At 51.5% G+C, this 22,661-nt stretch overlaps 4 protein-coding genes and 1 pseudogene across 4 annotated transcripts in view; 2 read left to right on the top strand and 3 right to left on the bottom strand.

Annotated features, from left to right (window-relative positions):
* Window positions 1-22,661, top strand: part of LOC141212792 (uncharacterized) — a 235,594-nt gene that overhangs the window by 85,199 nt on the left and 127,734 nt on the right. The window lies entirely within an intron of this gene.
* Window positions 1-22,661, top strand: part of LOC141212809 (uncharacterized) — a 229,842-nt gene that overhangs the window by 135,746 nt on the left and 71,435 nt on the right. The window lies entirely within an intron of this gene.
* Window positions 409-3,680, bottom strand: LOC141212780 (gastrula zinc finger protein XlCGF66.1-like). The gene is made up of 4 exons (XM_073665086.1): window positions 3,493-3,680; window positions 821-1,000; window positions 614-737; window positions 409-530 (listed from the first exon to the last, which is right to left on the bottom strand). Exons 1-4 carry the CDS (start codon window positions 3,568-3,570, stop codon window positions 409-411), a joined length of 504 nt encoding a protein of 167 aa, XP_073521187.1. The 5' UTR covers window positions 3,571-3,680.
* Window positions 13,681-17,719, bottom strand: LOC141212814 (uncharacterized). Its single transcript, XM_073665119.1, has 3 exons — window positions 17,640-17,719; window positions 17,354-17,445; window positions 13,681-14,948 (listed from the first exon to the last, which is right to left on the bottom strand). The coding sequence occupies exons 2-3, from the start codon at window positions 17,406-17,408 to the stop codon at window positions 14,077-14,079; spliced, it is 927 nt and encodes a 308-aa protein (XP_073521220.1). The 5' UTR covers window positions 17,409-17,445; window positions 17,640-17,719; the 3' UTR covers window positions 13,681-14,076.
* Window positions 15,470-15,973, bottom strand: LOC141212778 (fucolectin-6-like; annotated as a pseudogene).

Genomic DNA, 22,661 nt, shown 5'->3' with positions numbered 1-22,661 from the left:
GCTAGATATCCCACTAGTGCGCCTCGCGCTTGCGCAGATCTTGGTTGCCATAACTCCAGCGCACTCAACACGGGGTACGCCAACCACGTTCAACAAAGTGGTCATGCAACTGCACACCCCAACGTCCTGGCCAGCGGTAGTGTCTCCAGATCTGTCAGCATCCCAGATCCTTGCAGACACCAACCAGACTTGGGTAAGTTCAATTGTACCGTTACTTTACTCTCTAGGTTCCTTCAAGGACCGGAAACCATATTGATGAAAAGGAGAGGTACCACCCTTTTGTTCAGTAGGTTTCCTGTCCTTGATTAGTGGATACCCTCTCTCTCAGGTGGTGCTGTCATGGGAGAAGGGGAAAAACAAGACTGACCACAAGACCATCACAGCCGTCTACACATCATAGGGGAGATCTCATGACACCTTCTCTCCATCTACCTGATGATCCTGAGGAACATTGGGGTCTTCTTGTTTACAGTCCTGTGGAAGAAGAGGACGGGGACATCTCTCTGGTGTTGTCCTCTTACTGGATAGATCTGGAGGAAACACATACAGGGACTGAATTCATTCTTTACATACAGATAATTATAGGCCGTGTGGTTTTAGCCCTGTCTATTACCTGGTGATGTGAGGGGCTGGGGAACCTCCATCATGATGTCCTTGTACAGATCTTTGTGTCCTTCTAAATACTCCCACTCCTCCATGGAGAAATAGACAGCGACATCCTGACATCTTATAGGAACCTGACACATACAATGATACCGTCATCCCCCCGATCCCTCCATAGCGTTACTGTATAATGTCCCAGCATTCCCAGCAGTGTCACCTCTCCAGTCAGCAGCTCAATCATCTTGTAGGTGAGTTCTAGGATCTTCTGGTCATTGATGTCCTCATGTATCAGGGGGTGAGGTGGAGGCCCCGTGATTGGGCTCAGGGGTCTTCCCCATCCCTCAGACACAGGGTCCTGACAGCGCCCACTAGAGGTCTTCTTCACTACTGTGTAATCCTGGTTATGGAGAGACACATTAATAAATCTCACTACAGACATTTCCAGAGTCCTCAACTCTCCAGTTCTATCCATCTGTTATTCCCATAGATAAGAATGATGTAATGTGACGCCATCAGAATCCAGGGGCGGAACTACTGCCCGTGCAGCCCGTTCATTGAACGGGGGCCCCGAGGGAGAGGGGGCCCCTCCAGCAGGGCCGCCATCAGGGCATGACTGCCCTGACTCCAGTATGGGGCCCAGCTGGTAGGGGCCCCCTCGGAGCCCCGTTGGGGGGCCCCCCTCTTGTGCATCTCTCTCATGGGGCCCCCAGCCCCATGCTAAGCGCCGGGTCCGGGACATATGAGCGCTGCGCTGCTGCGCCTTCATGATTCCCCTGACTTCCGGTCATGTGAAGGCGCCGTCACATGGCCGGAAGTCAGGAGAACCTGGTGTCAGCGATTTGGACGAGCGCCAGGATTCTGCAAGGATCGCATGGGGGTAAGTATAACAAGTTTTATTTTTTTTTAAAATACAATTAACTAGGAGTGGGGGGAGATGAGAGCTGCCCACGTGGGGGGGGGGGTGAGAGCTGCCCACGTGGGGGGGGGGGCGAGAGCTGCCCACGTGAGGGGGGGGGCGAGAGCTGCCCACGTGAGGGGGGGGGCGAGAGCTGCCCACGTGAGGGGGGGGGCGAGAGCTGCCCACGTGAGGGGGGGGGCGAGAGCTGCCCACGTGAGGGGGGGGGCGAGAGCTGCCCACGTGAGGGGGGGGGCGAGAGCTGCCCACGTGAGGGGGGGGCGAGAGCTGCCCACGTGAGGGGGGGGGCGAGAGCTGCCCACGTGAGGGGGGGGGCGAGAGCTGCCCACGTGAGGGGGGGGCGAGAGCTGCCCACGTGAGGGGGGGGCGAGAGCTGCCCACGTGAGGGGGGGGGCGAGAGCTGCCCACGTGAGGGGGGGGGCGAGAGCTGCCCACGTGAGGGGGGGGGCGAGAGCTGCCCACGTGAGGGGGGGGCGAGAGCTGCCCACGTGAGGGGGGGGCGAGAGCTGCCCACGTGAGGGGGGGGGCGAGAGCTGCCCACGTGAGGGGGGGGGCGAGAGCTGCCCACGTGAGGGGGGGGGCGAGAGCTGCCCACGTGAGGGGGGGGGCGAGAGCTGCCCACGTGAGGGGGGGGCGAGAGCTGCCCACGTGAGGGGGGGGGCGAGAGCTGCCCACGTGAGGGGGGGGCGAGAGCTGCCCACGTGAGGGGGGGGCGAGAGCTGCCCACGTGAGGGGGGGGGCGAGAGCTGCCCACGTGAGGGGGGGGCGAGAGCTGCCCACGTGAGGGGGGGGCGAGAGCTGCCCACGTGAGGGGGGGGCGAGAGCTGCCCACGTGAGGGGGGGGCGAGAGCTGCCCACGTGAGGGGGGGGCGAGAGCTGCCCACGTGAGGGGGGGGCGAGAGCTGCCCACGTGAGGGGGGGGCGAGAGCTGCCCACGTGAGGGGGGGGCGAGAGCTGCCCACGTGAGGGGGGGGCGAGAGCTGCCCACGTGAGGGGGGGGCGAGAGCTGCCCACGTGAGGGGGGGGCGAGAGCTGCCCACGTGAGGGGGGGGCGAGAGCTGCCCACGTGAGGGGGGGGCGAGAGCTGCCCACGTGAGGGGGGGGCGAGAGCTGCCCACGTGAGGGGGGGGCGAGAGCTGCCCACGTGAGGGGGGGGCGAGAGCTGCCCACGTGAGGGGGGGGCGAGAGCTGCCCACGTGAGGGGGGGGCGAGAGCTGCCCACGTGAGGGGGGGGCGAGAGCTGCCCACGTGAGGGGGGGGCGAGAGCTGCCCACGTGAGGGGGGGGCGAGAGCTGCCCACGTGAGGGGGGGGCGAGAGCTGCCCACGTGAGGGGGGGGCGAGAGCTGCCCACGTGAGGGGGGGGCGAGAGCTGCCCACGTGAGGGGGGGGCGAGAGCTGCCCACGTGAGGGGGGGGCGAGAGCTGCCCACGTGAGGGGGGGGCGAGAGCTGCCCACGTGAGGGGGGGCGAGAGCTGCCCACGTGAGGGGGGGGCGAGAGCTGCCCACGTGAGGGGGGGTGAGAGCTGCACACGTGAGGGGGGGTGAGAGCTGCACAAATGAGGGGGGGGTGAGAGCTGCACACGTGAGGGGGGGTGAGAGCTGCACACGTGAGGGGGGGTGAGAGCTGCACACGTGAGGGGGGGGTGAGAGCTGCACACGTGAGGGGGGGTGAGAGCTGCACACGTGAGGGGGGGTGAGAGCTGCACACGTGAGGGGGGGTGAGAGCTGCACACGTGAGGGGGGGTGAGAGCTGCACACGTGAGGGGGGGTGAGAGCTGCACACGTGAGGGGGGGTGAGAGCTGCACACGTGAGGGGGGGTGAGAGCTGCACACGTGAGGGGGGGTGAGAGCTGCACATGGGGGGGTTATGTTTACATAACTTTGTTACCTTATGAAGGGCAGGGGGGCCCCCAAAAATTTCTTGCACAGGGGCCCACTACAGTCTGTGTCCGCCCCTGTCAGAATCTCTCACCTCTCCAGTAAGCCGGAAGAGGATCTCTAGGGTGAGGTGGAATATCCTCTCCGCCATCTTCTTCTTCTCCTTCTCCATCCACTAAGGTGTAAGGTAAATTTTCTAGAAGATGGAAGATAATGATGAGAACGACTGAATCTACAGGATCCTAAATGGAAGGAAGATGGCTGCTCTGTGCGCCCAGGAGCTGTGATGAGGTCACAGGAGGGGAGGAGTCAGGGGTCACATGATCAGGGGCCTCAGTGGATGCAGGACTCTGCTGTGCTGGTTGTCATGGTGCTGGATGAGCTGAAGTTTATGTGTGGGGTCAGGAGGGGTTTACAGTGTGGATGTAGCAGAGCCGTGTGTGTACGAGGTGTACGGAGCAGAGCCGCGTGTGTACGAGGTGTACGGAGCAGAGCCGCGTGTGTACGAGGTGTACGGAGCAGAGCCGTGCGTGTACGAGGTGTACGGAGCAGAGCCGCGTGTGTACGAGGTGTACGGAGCAGAGCCGCGTGTGTACGAGGTGTACGGAGCGGAGCTGCGCGTGTACGAGGTGTACGGAGCAGAGCCGTGTGTGTACGAGGTGTACGGAGCAGAGCCGTGTGTGTGCGAGGTGTACGGAGCAGAGCCGCGTGTGTACGAGGTGTACGGAGCGGAGCCACGTGTGTACGAGGTGTACGGAGCAGAGCCGCGTGTGTACGAGGTGTACGGAGCAGAGCCGCGTGTGTACGAGGTGTACGGAGCAGAGCCGTGTGTGTACGAGGTGTACGGAGCAGAGCCGCGTGTGTACGAGGTGTACGGAGCGGAGCCGAGTGTGTACGAGGCGTACGGAGCGGAGCCGCGTGTGTACGAGGTGTACGGAGCAGAGCCGTGTGTGTACGAGGTGTACGGAGCAGAGCCGCGTGTGTACGAGGTGTACGGAGCGGAGCCGAGTGTGTACGAGGTGTACGGAGCAGAGCCGCGCGTGTACGAGGTGTACGGAGCGGAGCCGCGTGTGTACGAGGTGTACGGAGCAGAGCCGTGTGTGTACGAGGTGTACGGAGCGGAACCGCACGTGTACGAGGTGTACGGAGCAGAGCCGTGTGTGTACGAGGTGTACGGCGCTGAGCCGCGTGTGTACGAGGTGTACGGAGCGGAGCCGCGTGTGTACGAGGTGTACGTAGCGGAGCCGCGCGTGTACGAGGCGTACGGAGCAAAGCCGCATGTGTGCGAGGCGTACGGAGCGGAGCCGCGTGTGTGCGAGGCGTACGGAGCGGAGCCGCTTGTGTACGAGGTGTACGGAGTGGAGCCGCGCGTGTACGAGGCGTACGGAGCAAAGCCGCATGTGTGCGAGGCGTACGGAGCGGAGCCGCGTGTGTGCGAGGCGTACGGAGCGGAGCCGCTTGTGTACGGAGCGGAACCGCACGTGTACGAGGTGTACGGAGCAGAGCCGTGTGTGTACGAGGTGTACGGAGCAGAGCCGCGTGTGTACGAGCCGTACGGAGCGGAGCCACGCGTGTACGAGCCGTACGGAGCGGAGCCGCGCGTGTGCGAGGCGTACGGAGCGGAGCCGCGCGTGTACGAGGCGTACGGAGCGGGGCCACGTGTGTACGAGGTGTACGGAGCAGAGCCGCGTGTGTACGAGGCGTACAGAGCAAAGCCGCGTGTGTACGAGGCGTACGGAGCGGAGCCGCGTGTGTGCGAGGCGTACAGAGCGGAGCTGCGTGTGTGCGAGGCGTACAGAGCGGAGCCGCGTGTGCACGAGGTGTACGCAGCGGGGCCACGTGTGTACGAGGCGTACGGAGCAGAGCTGCGTGTGTACGAGGCGTACGGAGCAAAGCCGCGTGTGTACGAGGCGTACGAAGCAGAGCCGCGTGTGTGCGAGATGTTCGGAGCGGAGCCGCGTGTGTACGAGGTGTACGGAGCGGAGCCGCGTGTGTACGAGGTGTGCGGAGCGGAGCCGCGTGTGTGCGAGGTGTACGGAGCGGAGCCGCGTGTGTACGAGGTGTACGGAGCGGGGCCACGTGTGTACGAGGTGTACGGAGAGGAGTATCCCTATTTATCTATCTGCACCCTCTGAATAGAGCGAGTTCTGCGTCACTAAGATGAATGATGATGGGAGTGTATGTGCATGAAGGAAGCTGTCAGTTTCTATGCACCTTCACTTACTTCACTATGGCTGTATACATGTTTGTATGTATTTCAGCCATTAACTCCTTGTTCGGTCTAAGATGATGTAAGGTGGCTTTCGGACACACAGTTGATGGGAGGTATATATCACAGAGGTGGTTGTCCTAGACCAGGGGTCTCAAACTCAGCTGGGCATATGGGCCGCACATGGAAAAACATTTAATTTGGGGGGCCGCATTATTTGCATGACAAAGTGACATTTTTAGTGATACCATTTTATTTTCTATACACCTTTTGAACTGGTCCTCATCTTGCAGACATGGTCTCCCCTCCAGGTCCCCCATATTGCAGACATGGTCTCCCCTCCAGGTCCGCCATATTGCAGACATGGTCTCCCCTCCAGGTCCCCCATATTGCAGACATGGTCCCCCATCCAGGTCCCCCATCCAGCAGACATGGTCTCCCATCCAGGTCCTCCATATTGCCAACATGGTCCCCCATATTGCAGACGTGGCCTTCATATTGCAGACATGGTCCCCCATCCAGGTCCCCCATCCAGCAGACATGGTCTCCCATCCAGGTCCTCCATATTGCAGACATGGTCCCCCATATTGCCGACATGGTCCCCCATCCAGGTCCCCCATATTGCAGACATGGCCTTCATATTGCAGACATGGTCCCCATATTGCAGACATGGTCCCCCATCCAGGTCCCCCATATCGCAGACATGGCCTTCATATTGCAGACATGGTCCCCCATCCAGGTCCCCCCATATTGCAGACATGGTCCCCCATCCAGGTCCCCCATATTGCAGACATGGTCCCCCATATTACAGACATGGTCCCCCATCCTGGTCCTTATGTTGCAGACATGTCCCCCATCCAGGTCCCCATGTTGCAGACATGTCCCCCATCCAGGTGTCCCCCCCATACTGCGCACATGGCCGCCCCCCCCCATACTGCGCACAGGGTCCCCGTCCCCCCATATTGCACTCAGGGTCCCCATCCCCCCATACTGCACTCAGGGTCCCCGCCCCCCCCCATACAGCGCTCAGGGTCCCAGCCCACCCCATACAGCGCTCAGGATCCTCGTCCCCCCCCATACTGCGCTCAGGGTCCCCGTCCCCCGCCATACAGCGCTCATGGTCCCCGTCCCCCCATACTGCACTCAGGGTCCCCCCCCATACTGCGCTCATGGTCCCCGTCCCCCTATACTGCGCTCAGGGTCCCCGTCCCCCCATACTGCACACGGTGCTCCCCTCCCTATACTGAGCACAGGTCCCCTGTGCTGTATTTGACATGACAGAGAAAAAAATATATATATATTCTCACCTGTCCTCCGTTCCCTCGGCGTCCTTTCTGCACCTGTGGCCCGCAGGCACAGACCCCGTAACGATCGCGGCTTTCTCCAGCAGCCGCCAATATCAGCGCTGTAGTGCAGTGTATTGCCGCGCAGAGACCGGCTCTCTGCACAGCAATACCAGTGCCAGCCACCGACCTATCAGAGGCCAGCAGCTGACATCTGTACATGGCAGTGACGTCACACGTCGCCGCGCTGGGACGCAGAGGTCAGCTGCTGGCCTCTGATAGGCCGGTGGCTGGCACTGATATTGCTGTGCAGATAGACGGTCTCTGCACGGCAATACACTGCAATACAGCGCTGATATCGGCGGCTGCTGGAGAGAGCCGCGATCATTACGGGGTCTATGTGCCGCATCGGTTTATGAAGAACCAATAACCCAGCAAGGACATATAAATGGAAACGGTTCCCGTGTTACCTCACCACGCACCCAAGTGAGTAGCATTCCCACAATGGGTGTTAGAAATACGGGCAGAGTTCCCAGGGAACACGTGTGACTGCTACAGAGGTACTGCATGCCCTGGACGAAGGCAGCCATAAGCCAGCAAATAACATCAGATAGCATGGAGAACCTAGTGAAACACCTGGTACAAGCCCAGCTGTAGCAGCAGAACCGACAACAGCTGGCGCAACAGGAGCCAAATAAGCTGCTTATGCGACAGAGGTTCGTGGCATGGCGGTAGATTCGACTCCAACGTCAGCTGATGATGTCTCCATCCAGAAGGCAGTAAGGAGAGCCCTGCAGAAAATGACCAAGGGTGACGACACAGAGGCCATTTTTGAAAGATTCGACGAGAGGGAGAAACTCTCACCAGGGCAATGTGCTGATGCCATACTTAACGGGGGAGCTCCAGAAGGCCTACTCTGACTTAGCCTTAAAAGATGCGCTTAGGAGTGACAATGACTGTCAGGGTACAACGTGTCCACCGCTTGGCATATCACTGTGACAAACCCCCTCCCTACCAAATGTTTGATTTGCTGAACCACGTTCAAAAATGGTTGCAGGCAAAGACCTCTACCCCTGTGCAGATGGTAGAGCGAGTGGTAATGTACCGGTTTGTGCACTCCTTTCCGAGGCCAATACAGACTTGGGTTGCCCAGGGGGATCCCCGGAATACGGATGACCTGGTCAGACTGTTCGAAAGATATCACGGGGTCGATGGTTCCTTGGGGACACCCAAAAAGGGGTGGGTCGTCCAAGATCAAAAGGCTCAGGGGAGGTTATACCAAAGGTTCCAGCTGTCAACATATGCTGGAAATATCACGGCCCAGGCCATATAGCACCGCATTGTCCCCTGACTTCCGAGCAGATGGACTGTAGCCTGGGTTGCCACTGTTCATACTATGTGTATCCAGTTTGCAGTGCGATCTTTCCATGCAATAAGGGGCCACAAGCTTGTCCCGTAATGGGGAATGGTCAGCAAGTGACTGGACTGCTAGTCTTAGAAAGTTTGTTGACCCTAGTGAGGGCCACATTTCCTCTCCAGCTGATCCCTGGAAAGAAGGTTGACGTCAATTGCTTTCACGAGGATGCTAAAGGCTATCCAGTGGCCAGAGTGGACATTGGAATGGGCCAAGGTACTGAGTCCCACGAGATTGGCGTGGTCTAGGACTTACTGCACCCCATTATTATAGGCCAGGACTTTTGTTTGTTTTGGGACTTTTGGAGGAGGGCGACAGTGCTCGATTAAGAGACGGGTCACCCCTAAAGAACTGTTACCACACTCAGAGTCTGACGGGTTTCCCTTCTGTGTCCTTGTGGGGGATGACAAGGTAGTGTCCCTTGGGGCCAACATACCTGATGTAGGGGTGACCGGTGAAAATGTTAGGTCCGCCCGTGATAGGGAGCTAATGCTAAAGGAGACATTACATAATGTAACTGTCTTAAACAGTATAGCGCAAGAGCCAGGGGCTGACACCAGGTTTCCCTATTTTATGTTGAGTGGGGAGTTATTGTACAGCGTTATTAAGGTCAGAGAGGAAATAGTGGAGCAATTGTTGGTACCCTGACCATGTAGATGAAGGATGATGGACATGGTCCATTTACATGTCTTGACCATTTGGATGTGGATAAAAGTGGATAAGTGGTTGTGCGGAGGTTCTATTGGCCTGGATATCACCAGGAAATCTTAAAGTATTGCAGGTCCTGTCCCACCTGCCAGATAATCACCCCTCCTCTCACTTTCGACGTCCCCTCGTACCATTACCCATCATAGAAGTGCCGTTTGAACGAATTGCCATGGACTGGGTCCATCACCTGGTTAAATCTGCTTGTGGGCATCAATACATATTGTTCATCCTTGACTATGCTACGTGGTGCCCTGAAGCAGTTCCACTGAGAAACTCCTCTGTGGTAAGTAAAGCACACGAGTTGGTACACATTTTTTCCTGGACCGGATTAACGGGGGAGATACTTACCGACCAAGGAAAAGCCTTTATGAGTAAGGTGATGAGGGAACTGTGTAAGGCCCTACAAATTACACAACTGAAGACATCCATGTACCATCCCAGATGGATGGCCTTGTGGAAAGGTTAAATAAAACATTGAAGAGTATGCTTAAATAGGTCATATAGAAGGACGGTCAAGACTGGGACTGTCTCCTCCCGTATCTGTTGTTTTCTATCCGGGAGGTTCCACAAGCCTCAACCGGATTCTCTCCATTTGAACTTCTATATGGTCGACATGCAATGGGTCTCCTTGATATAGCGAAGGATTCCTGGGAAGCCGAGGTTACGCCCCAATCGGAGCATCATTGAGGATGTCACTAAAATGTAGGAGTTGATTGCGAAGGTGATGCCCGTCATAAAAGGACATTTCCTCCAGGCACAAGGGGCTCAATCTAGGGTCTACAACTGGTCAGCCAGGGTGAGGCAGTTCAGCCCCGGGGACAGAGTCCTTGTACTAATTCCCACAGTGGAGAGTTTTTGGCCAAATGGTAAGACCCCTATGAGGTGGTAGAGAAGCTTGGTGAAGGGAACTACAAAGTCCATCACAGATCTACCTCTCTGTACTCAATATCAACTCCTTACTAACCAGAATACCACAATGTCTGTCTGCTATTTCATCTTTCTTCTCTGCTAGATTCCTAAAACTTAATATGGATAAAACCAAATTCATCATATTTCCACCATCTCACTCAACCCCCCTCCTGACCTATCTATCAAAGTCAATGGCCACCCACTCTCCCCACTCTCCCCAGTCTCGCTGCCTCTGGGTAGCACTTGACTCTAATCTCTCCTTCAAACCTCATATCCAAGGCCTTTCCACTTCATGCCGACTCCAATTCAAAAATATTTCCCGGATCCGCACATTCCTCAACCATGAATCTGCAAAAACACTAGTGCGTGCCCTCATCATCTCTCTCCTCGACTACTGCAACCTCCTGCTCTGTGGTCTCTCTTCTAACACTCTCGCACCCCTGCAATCTATCCTAAACCCTGCTGCCCAACTAATGCACCTGTCCCCCCGCTATTCTCCTGTCTCTTCCCGCTGCCAATCCCTGCACTGGCTCCCCATTGCCCAGAGACTCAAGTTCAAGACCCTAACCTTGGCATACAAAACCATCCATAGCCTGTCTCCTCTATATATCTATGATCTAGTCTCCCGGTACCTACTTGCATGCAACCTTCGATCCTCACAGGACCACCTTCTCTACTCTGCTCCTTTCTCCTCTTCCCACAATTGCATACAAGATTTCTCCCATGCATCCCCCCTACTCTGGAACTCTCTACTCCAACACGACAGACTCGCGCCTACCGTGGAAACCTTCAAAAGGAACCTGAAGACCGACCTCTTCCGACAAGCCTACAACCTGCAGTAACCATCACTGCATGACCAGCTGTACCCTCACCTACGGTATCCTCACCCCCCCTTCTACACTGTGAGCCCTCACGGGCAGTGTCCTCTCGCCTCCTGTGCCAGTCGGTGACTTGTTTTTGTTTAAACTATTGTGCTTGTTTTCTGCTATGTATACCCCTTTTTCACATGTAAAGCGCCATGGAATTAATGGCGCTATATTAATTAATAATAATAACCAAGAAGACTAAAACTGTACAAAGTGTACATATGTGGCAAGATAGGGAGCCAGTTGAAGCTCCGTGTTTTCTGGACAAGCCTGAAGCAGATGTTGAAAGAGTCATAATAGCAAAGATGCCGTTGAAAGCTCAAAAATAGCAGTGTGGGAGTTGTTGCAGCAGAACAGGGACCTGTTCTTAGATTTGCTATTTTGTACAAAGGTCATAGAACGTGAGGTTCTGATTTAATCCCATGTGCGGGTGAACTTGAAGCCCTATCTAATTCCTGAGGCCTGGCGAGAGCTATTCTCCAAGGAATCTCTGAGTATTTGAGGAATCAGAGAGGGTGGTGTAGCCCTATTGTCCTGGTTCCAAAACCTGATGGCGAATGGAGGTTCTGTAACGATTATAGGAAGCTGAATGAAGTCCAAGTTCAACGCATATCAGATGCCGTGTGTCGATGACCTGATCGCGAGACGTGGGCTGGCAAAGTATATAACTTTGTGACCCACTACTACTCAGGTAGCGTTAGCCCTCCCTGGGAAAGGTGTACTCGGACTGCGGGCCGGTGGTAGAGGGGGATGCAGTGGTGGCCTTGGCTCAGTCCGTGGCCAGGGCGCACACATTAAAAATATGGGGTAGTGGATGAGTGGTTATTTGTCGGCTACGCCACCTGTGGTTTCTGCTGAGGACCACCAGCGCTGCGCCAGTCCTCTGAGGCCGGTGTTCTAGCAGCTTGGGATGGAATAGCTCCCCGCAGGTGGAGCCAGGCCTCAGGGCAGAGTAGAAGAAGTGCAGTGCAGAGGAATGGTGGGTGCGGTGCCGCGCAGAAATGAGAGAGAAGAGGCGGTGTATGAAGTCATCCAGGTTTTACTCACGGTAGACTTGTTTTCAGCCACAAAGCTTCTCTTTGTTCCTCACGGCGCGCTGCGGCCACCAGGATGGGGTTCAGCTCACTCCGGGTAGCTCGGGTGCACCAGACAAAACCCCTCCACCAGTGTGTTCCTCTCACTTGCTGTACTAGAACCGCCTCGTGCCCCTACTAAGTCCCGTACGGGTACCGCAATGTCCGCTGAAGGTGGCTTGTAGCCCCCGGACCGCCTAGGTCCCTTATTGGTGACTGGGGTGTAAACGTGGCATAAGGCTGGGGTCCCTCTGGATAGACGCAGATTAAGGGGATACAGGTGGCGACTCCGCTCCATCCATATTCCCCCTGGGATCCACTTCAGCCTTCGGACTTTTCTGACAGAGACTTGGAGTACAAAGTCAGATAATCGGGGACCGGTACCCCCTCTTGCGGCAGGAGTCTCTCTGGCGGGGCCAGAATAAGGGTAGCAGGTGGCAACTCTGCTCCGTCCACATCCCCTGAGATCCTTTCGCCTGTGGAGCTCTTCTCCTCTGCTCCCCTCCTAGGCCTTCTGGTGTGGACTAAGACATAGGACACAGCCAGCTGTAACTCAACTCTGCCCCAGCCCCCAATCTCAAGGCCTGAGACCGGGAATCACAGCCTCCTGAGGCAGCTGCAGCTTGTACTAACTGTCACCTCCAGGGAACTGCGACAAAAGACCCGGTATTAAAGATGGCATCCATATTTATATGGATGTATTAGTATAACCGTAAAGTGCTTCATCCACCCTACTCACTACAAGGTTCCCCCTACTTTTGGTCCCGCCCTTACTCCTCCATTCAGGACTGGGGTACCACATTGTGCTCTAAACCCCCTTCAGAATGGGAGTGTGTAGTGTTGGATGTGTGGTGGGGCCCTGTGTGGTGCTCCATCCTTACCTCGGAGAGGAGATACCACACCTCGTTCCATGAAGTGCAGTACCTCTGTGGCGACTGAACTCTCAGGGGCGCCACATAACCACCTTGGATTTAACTAAGAAATATTGGCAAATCCCTATGTCACAAGAAGCCAAGGAGAAGACTGCCTTCTCTATGCCCAACGGATGTTTCCAATATGTCCGGATGCTGTTTTGTCTGCAGGGAGCCCTGGCCACCTTCCAGAGTGCCATGGGCTGGATCCTCGCAATCCGTAAGAATTACACTGCATCATACTTTATATATCGTAATCTTCAGCCCAGATTGGAGATGTCACCTGCAAAAGGTCCGGTCGGTGTTTGATCCTCTCAGGAAGGCAGGGTTTTCTATAAATCTGAAAACATTTTGCCATGGGAAATAAAGAGGCCAAATAACTAGGATATGTAGTAGGTAGAGGCGAGATCAAACCCCAGATCAGTAAAGTAGATGCAATCCAAAACTGGCCAAGACCACTCTTAAAGAAGCAAGTTAGAGCCTTTCTGAAAATGAAAATAACAGACAGCAGTCATGTAATGTGTGGTCTCTAAGTAAAGGTAGTGTGACGGGAGCTAGTTACCCCATCCGCAGATGTCCAATCTTCTTCTGCCGGCCCCTGACATGGAAAGGCTTTTCTTACACTGGGATATATAAAATATGACTATCGCAGTGTGTCTCCAAGATGGACTAAAACTTTTATTCTTACAAGCAGGTTTTATAGAGAATCACACAGGCTATTTTTAGCACCCATTGTTCTCACCAGATAATACCCACAGTAGGCTCCCAGACAGCAGTTAGGCAACAACCCATTAATCAGCACATTGTCTGTTTGCCCCTGCTAAGTGAGCACAGGAAGGTGGGGGCCAGGAGTGCTTTGGTCACATCACAAAATGTCCAACAATATGTGATCCACAATATTCGCCCCACTTTGTAACATTATGTCCCATTAGCTGCATAGGCGCTACGACAACCCCCATGTGGCAAAATCTTGGAGTACGGGGTTGATCCATCACAGGTAAATTTGCAATAAAAAAGATGGCATCACTTGCTAACTTCTGCGATCAACCAGTGAGGAGTTATCGCAGAAAATTAGAGATTGAATAAAACCAAGAAGGGTGGAGACCAGCCCACGTGAGGTCATCACAGGGGAGTGTGTGGGCAGCGCCCCCGTCGGCATAAAAGATCAGGCCGAATATTGATCTATACTCATGCTGGGTTATACATATTTGTGTAAGCGGGGGTCCTGTTCCATAACGGTTCGTTTGAGTGCTTCCCTCCAGCTAAACTGAATCGTCTCTGCGATCGGTCTAGTAAGTCCTTCTATTAATCCCTTTTTATTTTGTGTAACTGTATATGCTGTATTAAACATGAACCCTGGGTGAAACATTTCCCACATTCTGAACATGAATATGGCTTCTCTCCTGTATGACTTCTGTAATGTTTAAGCAAATCTGACTTATTGCTGAAACATTTCGCACATTCTGAACATGAAAATGGCTTTTCTCCTGTGTGACTTTTTTGATGCATAAGCAATTTAGATTTATGTTCAAAACATTTCCCACATTCTTGACATGAATATGGCTTTTCTCCAGTGTGAATTCTTTGATGTTTATGAAGATCTGGTTTCTGGATAAAACATTTCCCACATTCTGAACATGAATATGGCTTCTCTCCTATGTGAAATTGTTGATGTTTATGAAGATCTCGTTTCTGGATAAAACATTTCCCACATTCTGAACATGAATATGGCTTCTCTCCTATGTGAAATTGTTGATGTTTATGAAGATCTCGTTTCTGGATAAAACATTTCCCACATTCTGAACATGAATATGGCTTCTCTCCTGTATGACTTCTGTAATGTTTAAGCAAATATGACTTATCGCTGAAACATTTCCCACATTCTGAACATGAAAACGGCTTTTCTCCTGTGTGACTTCTCTGATGTGTAAGCAATTTATATTTAGTTTTAAAACATTTCTCACATTCTGAACAGGAAAATGGTTTCTTCCCTGTGGGAATTATTTGATGTTCGACATCCCTTCTCTGGCTTTCATTTTGCTTAACAGTCTGTGATGAATCCAAGTAGATGACGGATTGAAAAGGCTCAGATGATTGATTTCTGCTCTGAAGGGCTGGAGGTATAGCTGGAATAATGGCACGCTTTTCATAGGTATCTGGTTTGACACCACAGTCATCTGCCAAGAATAAATCTGATTTTATTATTTTTTAATATCAATGCCTTATATTTTATAACATTTCTCTATACATAATTCTTTACAAATCAAAGTATAATGAAACTATGACCTATGACAGTGGTGAGCCACCTGTTCACAAATCCCATGGTACTCAACCCCTAATATACAAACATCGACAAACATAATACATACAGGCAGAAACGTTTGAGACAATAAAGGGAGGATTAAAAATAAGGTTTATTACATTACAATCTACAGATAAAAATACACGCCAAAACATGTAAGATGGGGTATTCCCATCTCCGAGAAACTATCCCAATATGTAGTAGGTGTAATAAAAATAAGATTAGCAAATATCTCCAATTAGAAATGTATAGTTCTTCTGATTCGCTATGTTGCTTACCCCATGTTCAGGGCATTGCAAGTTAGTTGCTAGTGGTCATAACTATGGATACCTAAGCTACTGAAATGCTCTGCACATGGGGTAAGTGACAAAGAATCAGGAGAACTATACCACATTTCTAATTGGAGTCTGAATAAACCTCGACCTCATACATCGACAGGTACTCCGAGTGTCATGGGATCACCACGCTGACGTCCTTCTGCTGTAAGGGGATGGAGGGTCGCTACAAGGTGGCAGAGACCACATTCGTGACTGTGCCGCACACTGGAATGTTATTGTCGGGGGAGTTCCCGATTCGGACCTCGGCCCCCATCAGTCGCTCCAGACCACAGTCAATCCTGTTGGTTATGGCGACGCTGGATATCTTGTAGCTCTGGCCCAGGTCCAGCTTCCACCAGGGATCCTTCTCCAGGTTGGTGTGGGTGCAGAAGTCACTATTGAAGTCGGTGTCTTTGTTCCCATCGATGGCATTCTTAGCCAATATCCTCCTGGTGGCATACGGATAGTCCGACACCTGGGAGGCCACTCTGGTCCTTGCTATATTTGTGGCTCCAGGTGCAGGAGCACATCCCAGAGCCAGAACCACAGATCCCAGTAGAATCAGAGAAGATACAAGATTCATCCTGCAGGAGATGTAAGTGAAGGTCCTGTGTAATCTCCACATCTGATAAATGCTGGTTCCCTGGTAATCAGTGACTATTCCCTGCAGTCTGTACTCACAGGAGCTGCTCCTGCACAATCTGGATGAATCTTGTATCTTCTCTGATTCTACTGGGATCTGTGGTTCTGGCTCTGGGATTTGCTCCTGCACCTGCAGCCACAAACATAGCAAGGACCAGAGTGGCCTCCCAGGTGTCGGACTATCCGTATGCCACCAGGAGCATATTGGCTAAGAATGCCATCGATGAGAACAAAGACACCGACTTCAATAGTGACTTGTGCACCCACACCAACCTGGAGACTGATGGGGGCCGAGGTCCGAATTCGGAACTTCCCCGACAATAACAATCCGGTGTGCGGAACAGTCACGAATGTTATCTCTGCCACCTTGTGCTTCTGCTGTAAGGGGATGGGGGTCGGTACGTCAGCGTGGTGATCCCAGGACACTCGGAGTACATTTCTAATTGGAGGTATTTTCTATTATTATTATCACACCTACTATATTTTGGGATAGGATTTTGGAGATGGGAATACCCCTTCAAGGCTGTATGCTTAGGACTTATCCAGGACTCATTCAGATGCCTCATTCCATTGTTTTTTGTGATTACATTTATCCCTCTTAAATGGCTTTTTGTATTTTTATGTGTTTTCAACTCCGATCTAATAAATTGTATTTTTAATCTCTATATTGTCTCACATTTCTCTATACACAGTCATGGTTGAAATAGTTGACGCCCTTAAAATTGTTCCAGAAAATGAAGTATTTCTCCTAGAACATTATTGCAATTACACCTGTTTTGTTATAGACACGTTTATTTCCTTTGTGTGTATTGTCACTGATCTTTTCTAGTGAAATGTTCAATGGAGAATCAAAACTGGACCTTGACCAGATTATTACCTGACCCTACTTCTAAACCCTTTTCTGATCTGCCTACATACTTCTTGTTGACCGCAGAATGGTTTGGCTTCTCACTTGACTGCCCTTCCGGGACGTGTACTGCTGCTAGATATTGACCTTGGCTTCTCCAGCTTAGAGTCCACCTGCCTGACTTCTGTGTGTGACCCGGCTCTCTTCTTGACATTCAGCTGTAATCTGGCAACTCACAACTACATTACAATTGGAGACATGGCGCCTTTCTGCAGCAAATAAAATCCCATTTAACCAATGCAACTTTGCTACCAAAACGCGTTAATCAAAAAAGGTGTAAAAAAGAAAAGCTTTTTTTGTTATGCATCAAATCTATCTGCAAGTAAAATGCACGTCAATTACTTGTGTGATCAAACTCATAATATAATGACCACAGGATCTGTGACTTCTCTGCATTTAGTGGTCATTACTCACCTGGGTGGTCATATGTAGGAGTCTCCTCTTTACACCGCTCATCACCCCTTCCCATATGTCTCTGTAGTATTAATATGGGTCAGATCTTCACCCTGAAACAAATATTGTAAAAGTCACAGACAGATGGAGAAGTCCCATCTATGATCAGCTCTAATCCTGCCATCTCCACCATTCTACACAAGTAGAAAACATATAATACTGGTGGATAAAACAAGACTGAACACAAGACTTTCACAGCCGTCTACACATCATAGGGGAGATCTCATGAAACCTTCTCTCCATCTACCTGATGATCCTGAGGAACATTGGGATCTTCTTGTTTACAGTCCTGTGGAAGAAGAGGACGGGGACATCTCTCTGGTGTTGTCCTCTTACTGGATATATCTGGAGGAAACACATACAGGGACTGAATTCATTCTTTACATACAGATAATTATAGGCCGTGTGTATTCAGTCCTGTCTATTACCTGGTGATGTGAGGGGCTGGGGAACCTCCATCATGATGTCCTTGTACAGATCTTTGTGTCCTTCTAAATACTCCCACTCCTCCATGGAGAAATAGACAGCGACATCCTGACACCTTAGAGGAACCTGACACATACAATGATACCGTCATCCCCCAGATCCCTTCATAGCATTACTGTATAATGTCCCAGCAGTGTCACCTCTCCAGTCAGCAGCTCAATCATCTTGTAGGCGAGTTCTAGGATCTTTTGGTCATTGATGTCCTCATGTATCAGGGGGTGAGGTGGAGGCCCTGTGATTGGGCTCAGGGGTCTTCCCCATCCCTCAGACACAGGGTTCTGACAGCGCTCACTAGAGGTCTTCTTCACTACTATGTAATCCTGGTTATGGAGAGACACATTAATAAATCTCCCTCCAGACATTTCCAGAGTCCTCACCTCTCCAGTTCTGTCCATCTGTTATTCCCATAGATAAGAATGATGTAATGTGACGTCATCAGAATCTCTCACCTCTCCAGTAAGCCGGAAGAGGATCTCTAGGGTGAGGTGGAATATCCTCTCCGCCATCTTGTCTCGCTCCCTATCAACCTTTGACAGGAAACTTCTCTTATATAGAAGATCTTCACTGAGAGGATCCGATATTGTAGAGACCTGAATGAGAAGAAGATGAGAAGATGTAACGTCACCAATAATTCTATGTAATAATACAATCACTGATTCCGGTATAAAGCAGTAATCTGTGGATCTGATCCTGGATGATGCCGGAAGAAGAAGTGGATTTTTATGGCGGCCATTAATGAGCTTCGCTTTGAGGACCGGAGGAGGTTTGGCCTGAACGCTGCACTCGTGGTGTGAACACGGACATAGTAGATTATTTAGGGATATTTTCTTGTCCTGCCCTAAACTTGCTTATTCAAGTGAATAGGTCCACGAAAAAGAACAGCCTGTCCACGGATGATATCTGTGTGTTAAAGAGTTTATCCAGGACTATATTATTTTTATAACTATGGGCAGAAGAAGTAAAAGGCAGATAGTTCCTAACTGCCTGCCTGCCCTTCCTCAATGTCTGCGGGAACAGAGCGGTCACGGACTGCTCCTGCCAGTGACTCTGCGGCTTCTAATGAGTCACGTAGACGGAGCAGCGGCTTCTCTTTGGCTCTGCTTTCTTGATGGGACGTGACTGACGACATCACACTGATTGTCAGCTGCCTCCCTGCTGCCTTCCTGCCAGCAGCCAGCGGTCAATCAGAGGGATGATTTATTTCACCATGCAAAAAAAACAGACACAAAATAGACGCATAGTGTGAATAATGGCAAATTCTGAGAGACAATAATGGGGAATCTCCACATACCTCCACCTGCAGACAGGGCCGCCATCAGGGCATCACTGCCCTTACTGCTGTTTGGGGCCCCGTGAGCAGCAGTACAGAGAGGGGCCGGGTCTAGTCAGGGCCCCCCTCTTGTGCGTATGCTCACGGCGCTCCATGCACGGCACTCCATGCTGTAATAAAGTGCCGAGCACTGGGGCGCACACCGCCTTAGACGGCGCACATATTGGCACCGAGTTCCTTACTGAAGCTGCGCCGCTGCAGCAGCTCCTTCATACTTCAGGAGTCAGGAGGACCCGGTGGCGGCGTGCATCTCCTCGTCGCAACAGGAGCGCCAGGATGCTGCAGGGATCGTATGTGGGGTAAGTATGACAATTTTATTTTTTAAAAAAAAATTAAATGGAGTGGGGGGAGGATGAGCTGCACATGATGGGGAATTGGGAGTGGAGGGAGGATGAGCTGCACATGGTGGGGAATTTGGAGTGGGAGGAGGATGAGCTGCACATGGGGAATTGACAGTGGGGGAGGATGAGCTGCACATGGGGAATTAGCAGTGGGGGAGGATGAGCTGCACATCATGGGGAATTTGGAGTGGGAGGAGGATGAACTGCACATGGGGAATTGGCAGTGGGGGAGGATGAGCTGCACATGGGGAATTAGCAGTGGGGGGAGGATGAGCTGCACGTGATGGGGAATTGGGAGGGGGGAGAGGATGAGCTGCACATGATGTGGAATTTGGAGTGGGAGGAGGATGAGCTGCACATGGGGAATTGGCAGTGGGGAAGGATGAGCTGCACATGTGGAATTATCAGTGGGGGAGGATGAGCTGCACGTGATGGGGAATTGGGAGTGGGGAGAGGATGAGCTGCACATGATGGGGAATTTGGAGTGGGGGAGGATGAGCTGCACATGGGGAATTAGCAGTGGGGGAGGATGAGCTGCACATGGGGAATTGGCAGTGGGGGAGGATGAGCTGCACATGGGGAATTATCAGTGGGGGAGGATGAGCTGCACATGGGGAATTGGCAGTGGGGGAGGATGAGCTGCACATGGGGAATTAGCAGTGTGGGTAGGATGAGCTGCACGTGATGGGGAATTGGCAGTAGGGGAGGATGAGCTGCACGTGATGGGGAATTGCCAGTGGGGGGTGGATGAGCTGCACATAATGATGAGTTGGAAGTGGGGGGAATGTTGGGAGTGGTGAGGAGAATGAACTGCACATGGGGAATTAGCAGTGGGGGGGGTGAGCTGCACATGGGGAATTGGGAGTGGAGGGGTGAGCTGCACATGGAGGATTGAGAGTGGGGGGAGGATGAGCGCATGGTGGATTGGGAGTGGTGGGTGGGAAGAGCGAACGGTGAATTAGGGGTGGGGAGAGCAAATGGTGGATTGAAAAATGGGAGTGGGGAAAGCACATGATGAATTGGGAGTGGGGTGGGGAAAGCAAATGGTGAATGGGGGATGAGGGAGAGTAAATGATGACTAGAGGGTGGGGGTGGGGAGAGCAGGAAATAATGAATTGGGGCAGAGGGTGCATGTAAATATAATGAATTGGGGAGCAGGAGGTACAGAGTGGGGGGTGTTGCGGATGCAGGAGTGTGACTGGTAATAAATTCTGGGAAAGAGTACAGGCTCTAATTAATTGACATATTTATTAGGTGGGGAAAGTGGCTATTTACAGTTATTTGGGGCGCAGGGATGGATTACAATTATGTTTGGAATGGTGGGTTGCATAATGACTAATTATATATTAATGGTGGGTGCACGTCTGTATTCAGCTGTGTAATGTAGAAGTTGGGGAATATGCTCTACATAACTGTGTTATTTTATTCAAAGACAAGTCCTGGCTGGAAGAAGTGATGGTGATCTGTGCTGGATGAAGGAGAAAAGTGAAGATGAAGGACTTCAACTAGAGACGTCACTGGTGAGTCAGTGTATTACATGTACAATGACACTATATACTATGTACAGGGCTCTTGTGTATAATGTCACTGGTGATCCTTGTATTACCTGTAAACTGACACTATATACAGAGCTCCTGTGTATAATGTCACTGGTGATCACTGTATTACCTGTACACTGACACTATATACAGAGCTCCAGTGTATAATGTCACTGATGATCACTATATTACCTGTATACTTACATTATACACTGTATACCATGTACAGAGCTCCGGTGTATAATGGCACTTATGGTAATATTAGTATTATGTTTTTTTTATTAATGATCAGTATTGTAGTATTCGGTGACAATGTGGTGGTAATATGTGGTCTGGTCATGGTGTGGCATTTTTTGTCCCTTCTGTGTGGTATTATTCGGTCACTATGTGGTGGTAATGTGTGGTCTGGTCATGGTGCAGTGGTATTCCTTGTATGTGGTATTATTCGGTCACTATGTGGTGGTAATATGTGGTCCGGTCATGGTGTGGTGGTATTTGATCCTTGCATGTGGTATTATTGGTCATTTTAAAAAATGTGTATGACACATTCCCTTAAAGAAAAATAAATAAAAATATACCTAAAAAGAGTATTGGGTACTTTAAGAAAATTTTAATAGGTTAGAATAGAGTAGGGCCCGGCCAGAAGAGTCTACCTTATCGTGGTGGTGGTTTTAAAAATCTTTTGGCCAAAACAAAAGCTGCTGGCTATGTACAGTGGGGAAAAAAGACTATTTAGTCAGCCACCAATTGTGCAAGTTCTCCCACTTAAAAATATGAGAGAGGCCTGTAATTCACATCACAGTTAGATCTCAACTATGAGAGACAAACTGAGAAAACAAATCCTAAAAATCACATTCTCTGATTTGGAAAGAATTTTTTTTTTCAAATTTTGGTGGAAAATAAGTATTCGGTCAATTACAAACAAGCAAGATTTCTGTCTCTCACAGACCTGTAACTTCTTCTTTAAGAGGCTCCTCTGTCCTCCACTCATTACCTGTAGTACTGGCACCTGTTTGAACTTGTTATCAGTATAAAAGACACCAGTCCGCAACCTCAAACAGTCACACTCCAAACTCCACTATGGTGAAGATCAAAGCAGCTTGGTGTAAAGAAATCAACTGTGGGAGCAATAATTAGAAAATGGAAGACATACAAGAACCACTGATAATCTCCCACGATCTGGGGCTCCACACAAGATCTCACCTCGTGGGATCAAAATGATCTCAAGAACGGTGAGCAAAAATCCCAGAACCACACAGGGGGAGGCCTAGTGAATAACCTGCAGAGAGCTACGACCAACGTTACACAGGCTACCATCAGTAACACACTACGCCGCCAGGAACTCAGATCCTGCAGTGCCAGACGGTTCCCCCTGCTTAAGTCGTTATATGTTCTGGCCCGTCTGAAGTTTGCTAGAGAGCATTTGGATGATCCAGAAGAGTATTGGGAGAATGTTATATGGTCAGATGAAACCAAAGTTGAACTGTTTGGTTAGAAACACAACTCGTCGTGCTTGGAGGAGAAAGAATGCTGAGTTGCATCCAAAGAACACCATACCTACTGTGAAGCATGGG

This window comes from Phyllobates terribilis, unplaced genomic scaffold (genome assembly GCF_046119375.1).
Source record: "Phyllobates terribilis strain yellow unplaced genomic scaffold, ASM4611937v1 Scaffold_186__1_contigs__length_3700242, whole genome shotgun sequence".
Lineage (NCBI taxonomy): Eukaryota > Metazoa > Chordata > Amphibia > Anura > Dendrobatidae > Phyllobates > Phyllobates terribilis.
This window is presented reverse-complemented; position numbering and strand designations above follow the sequence as displayed.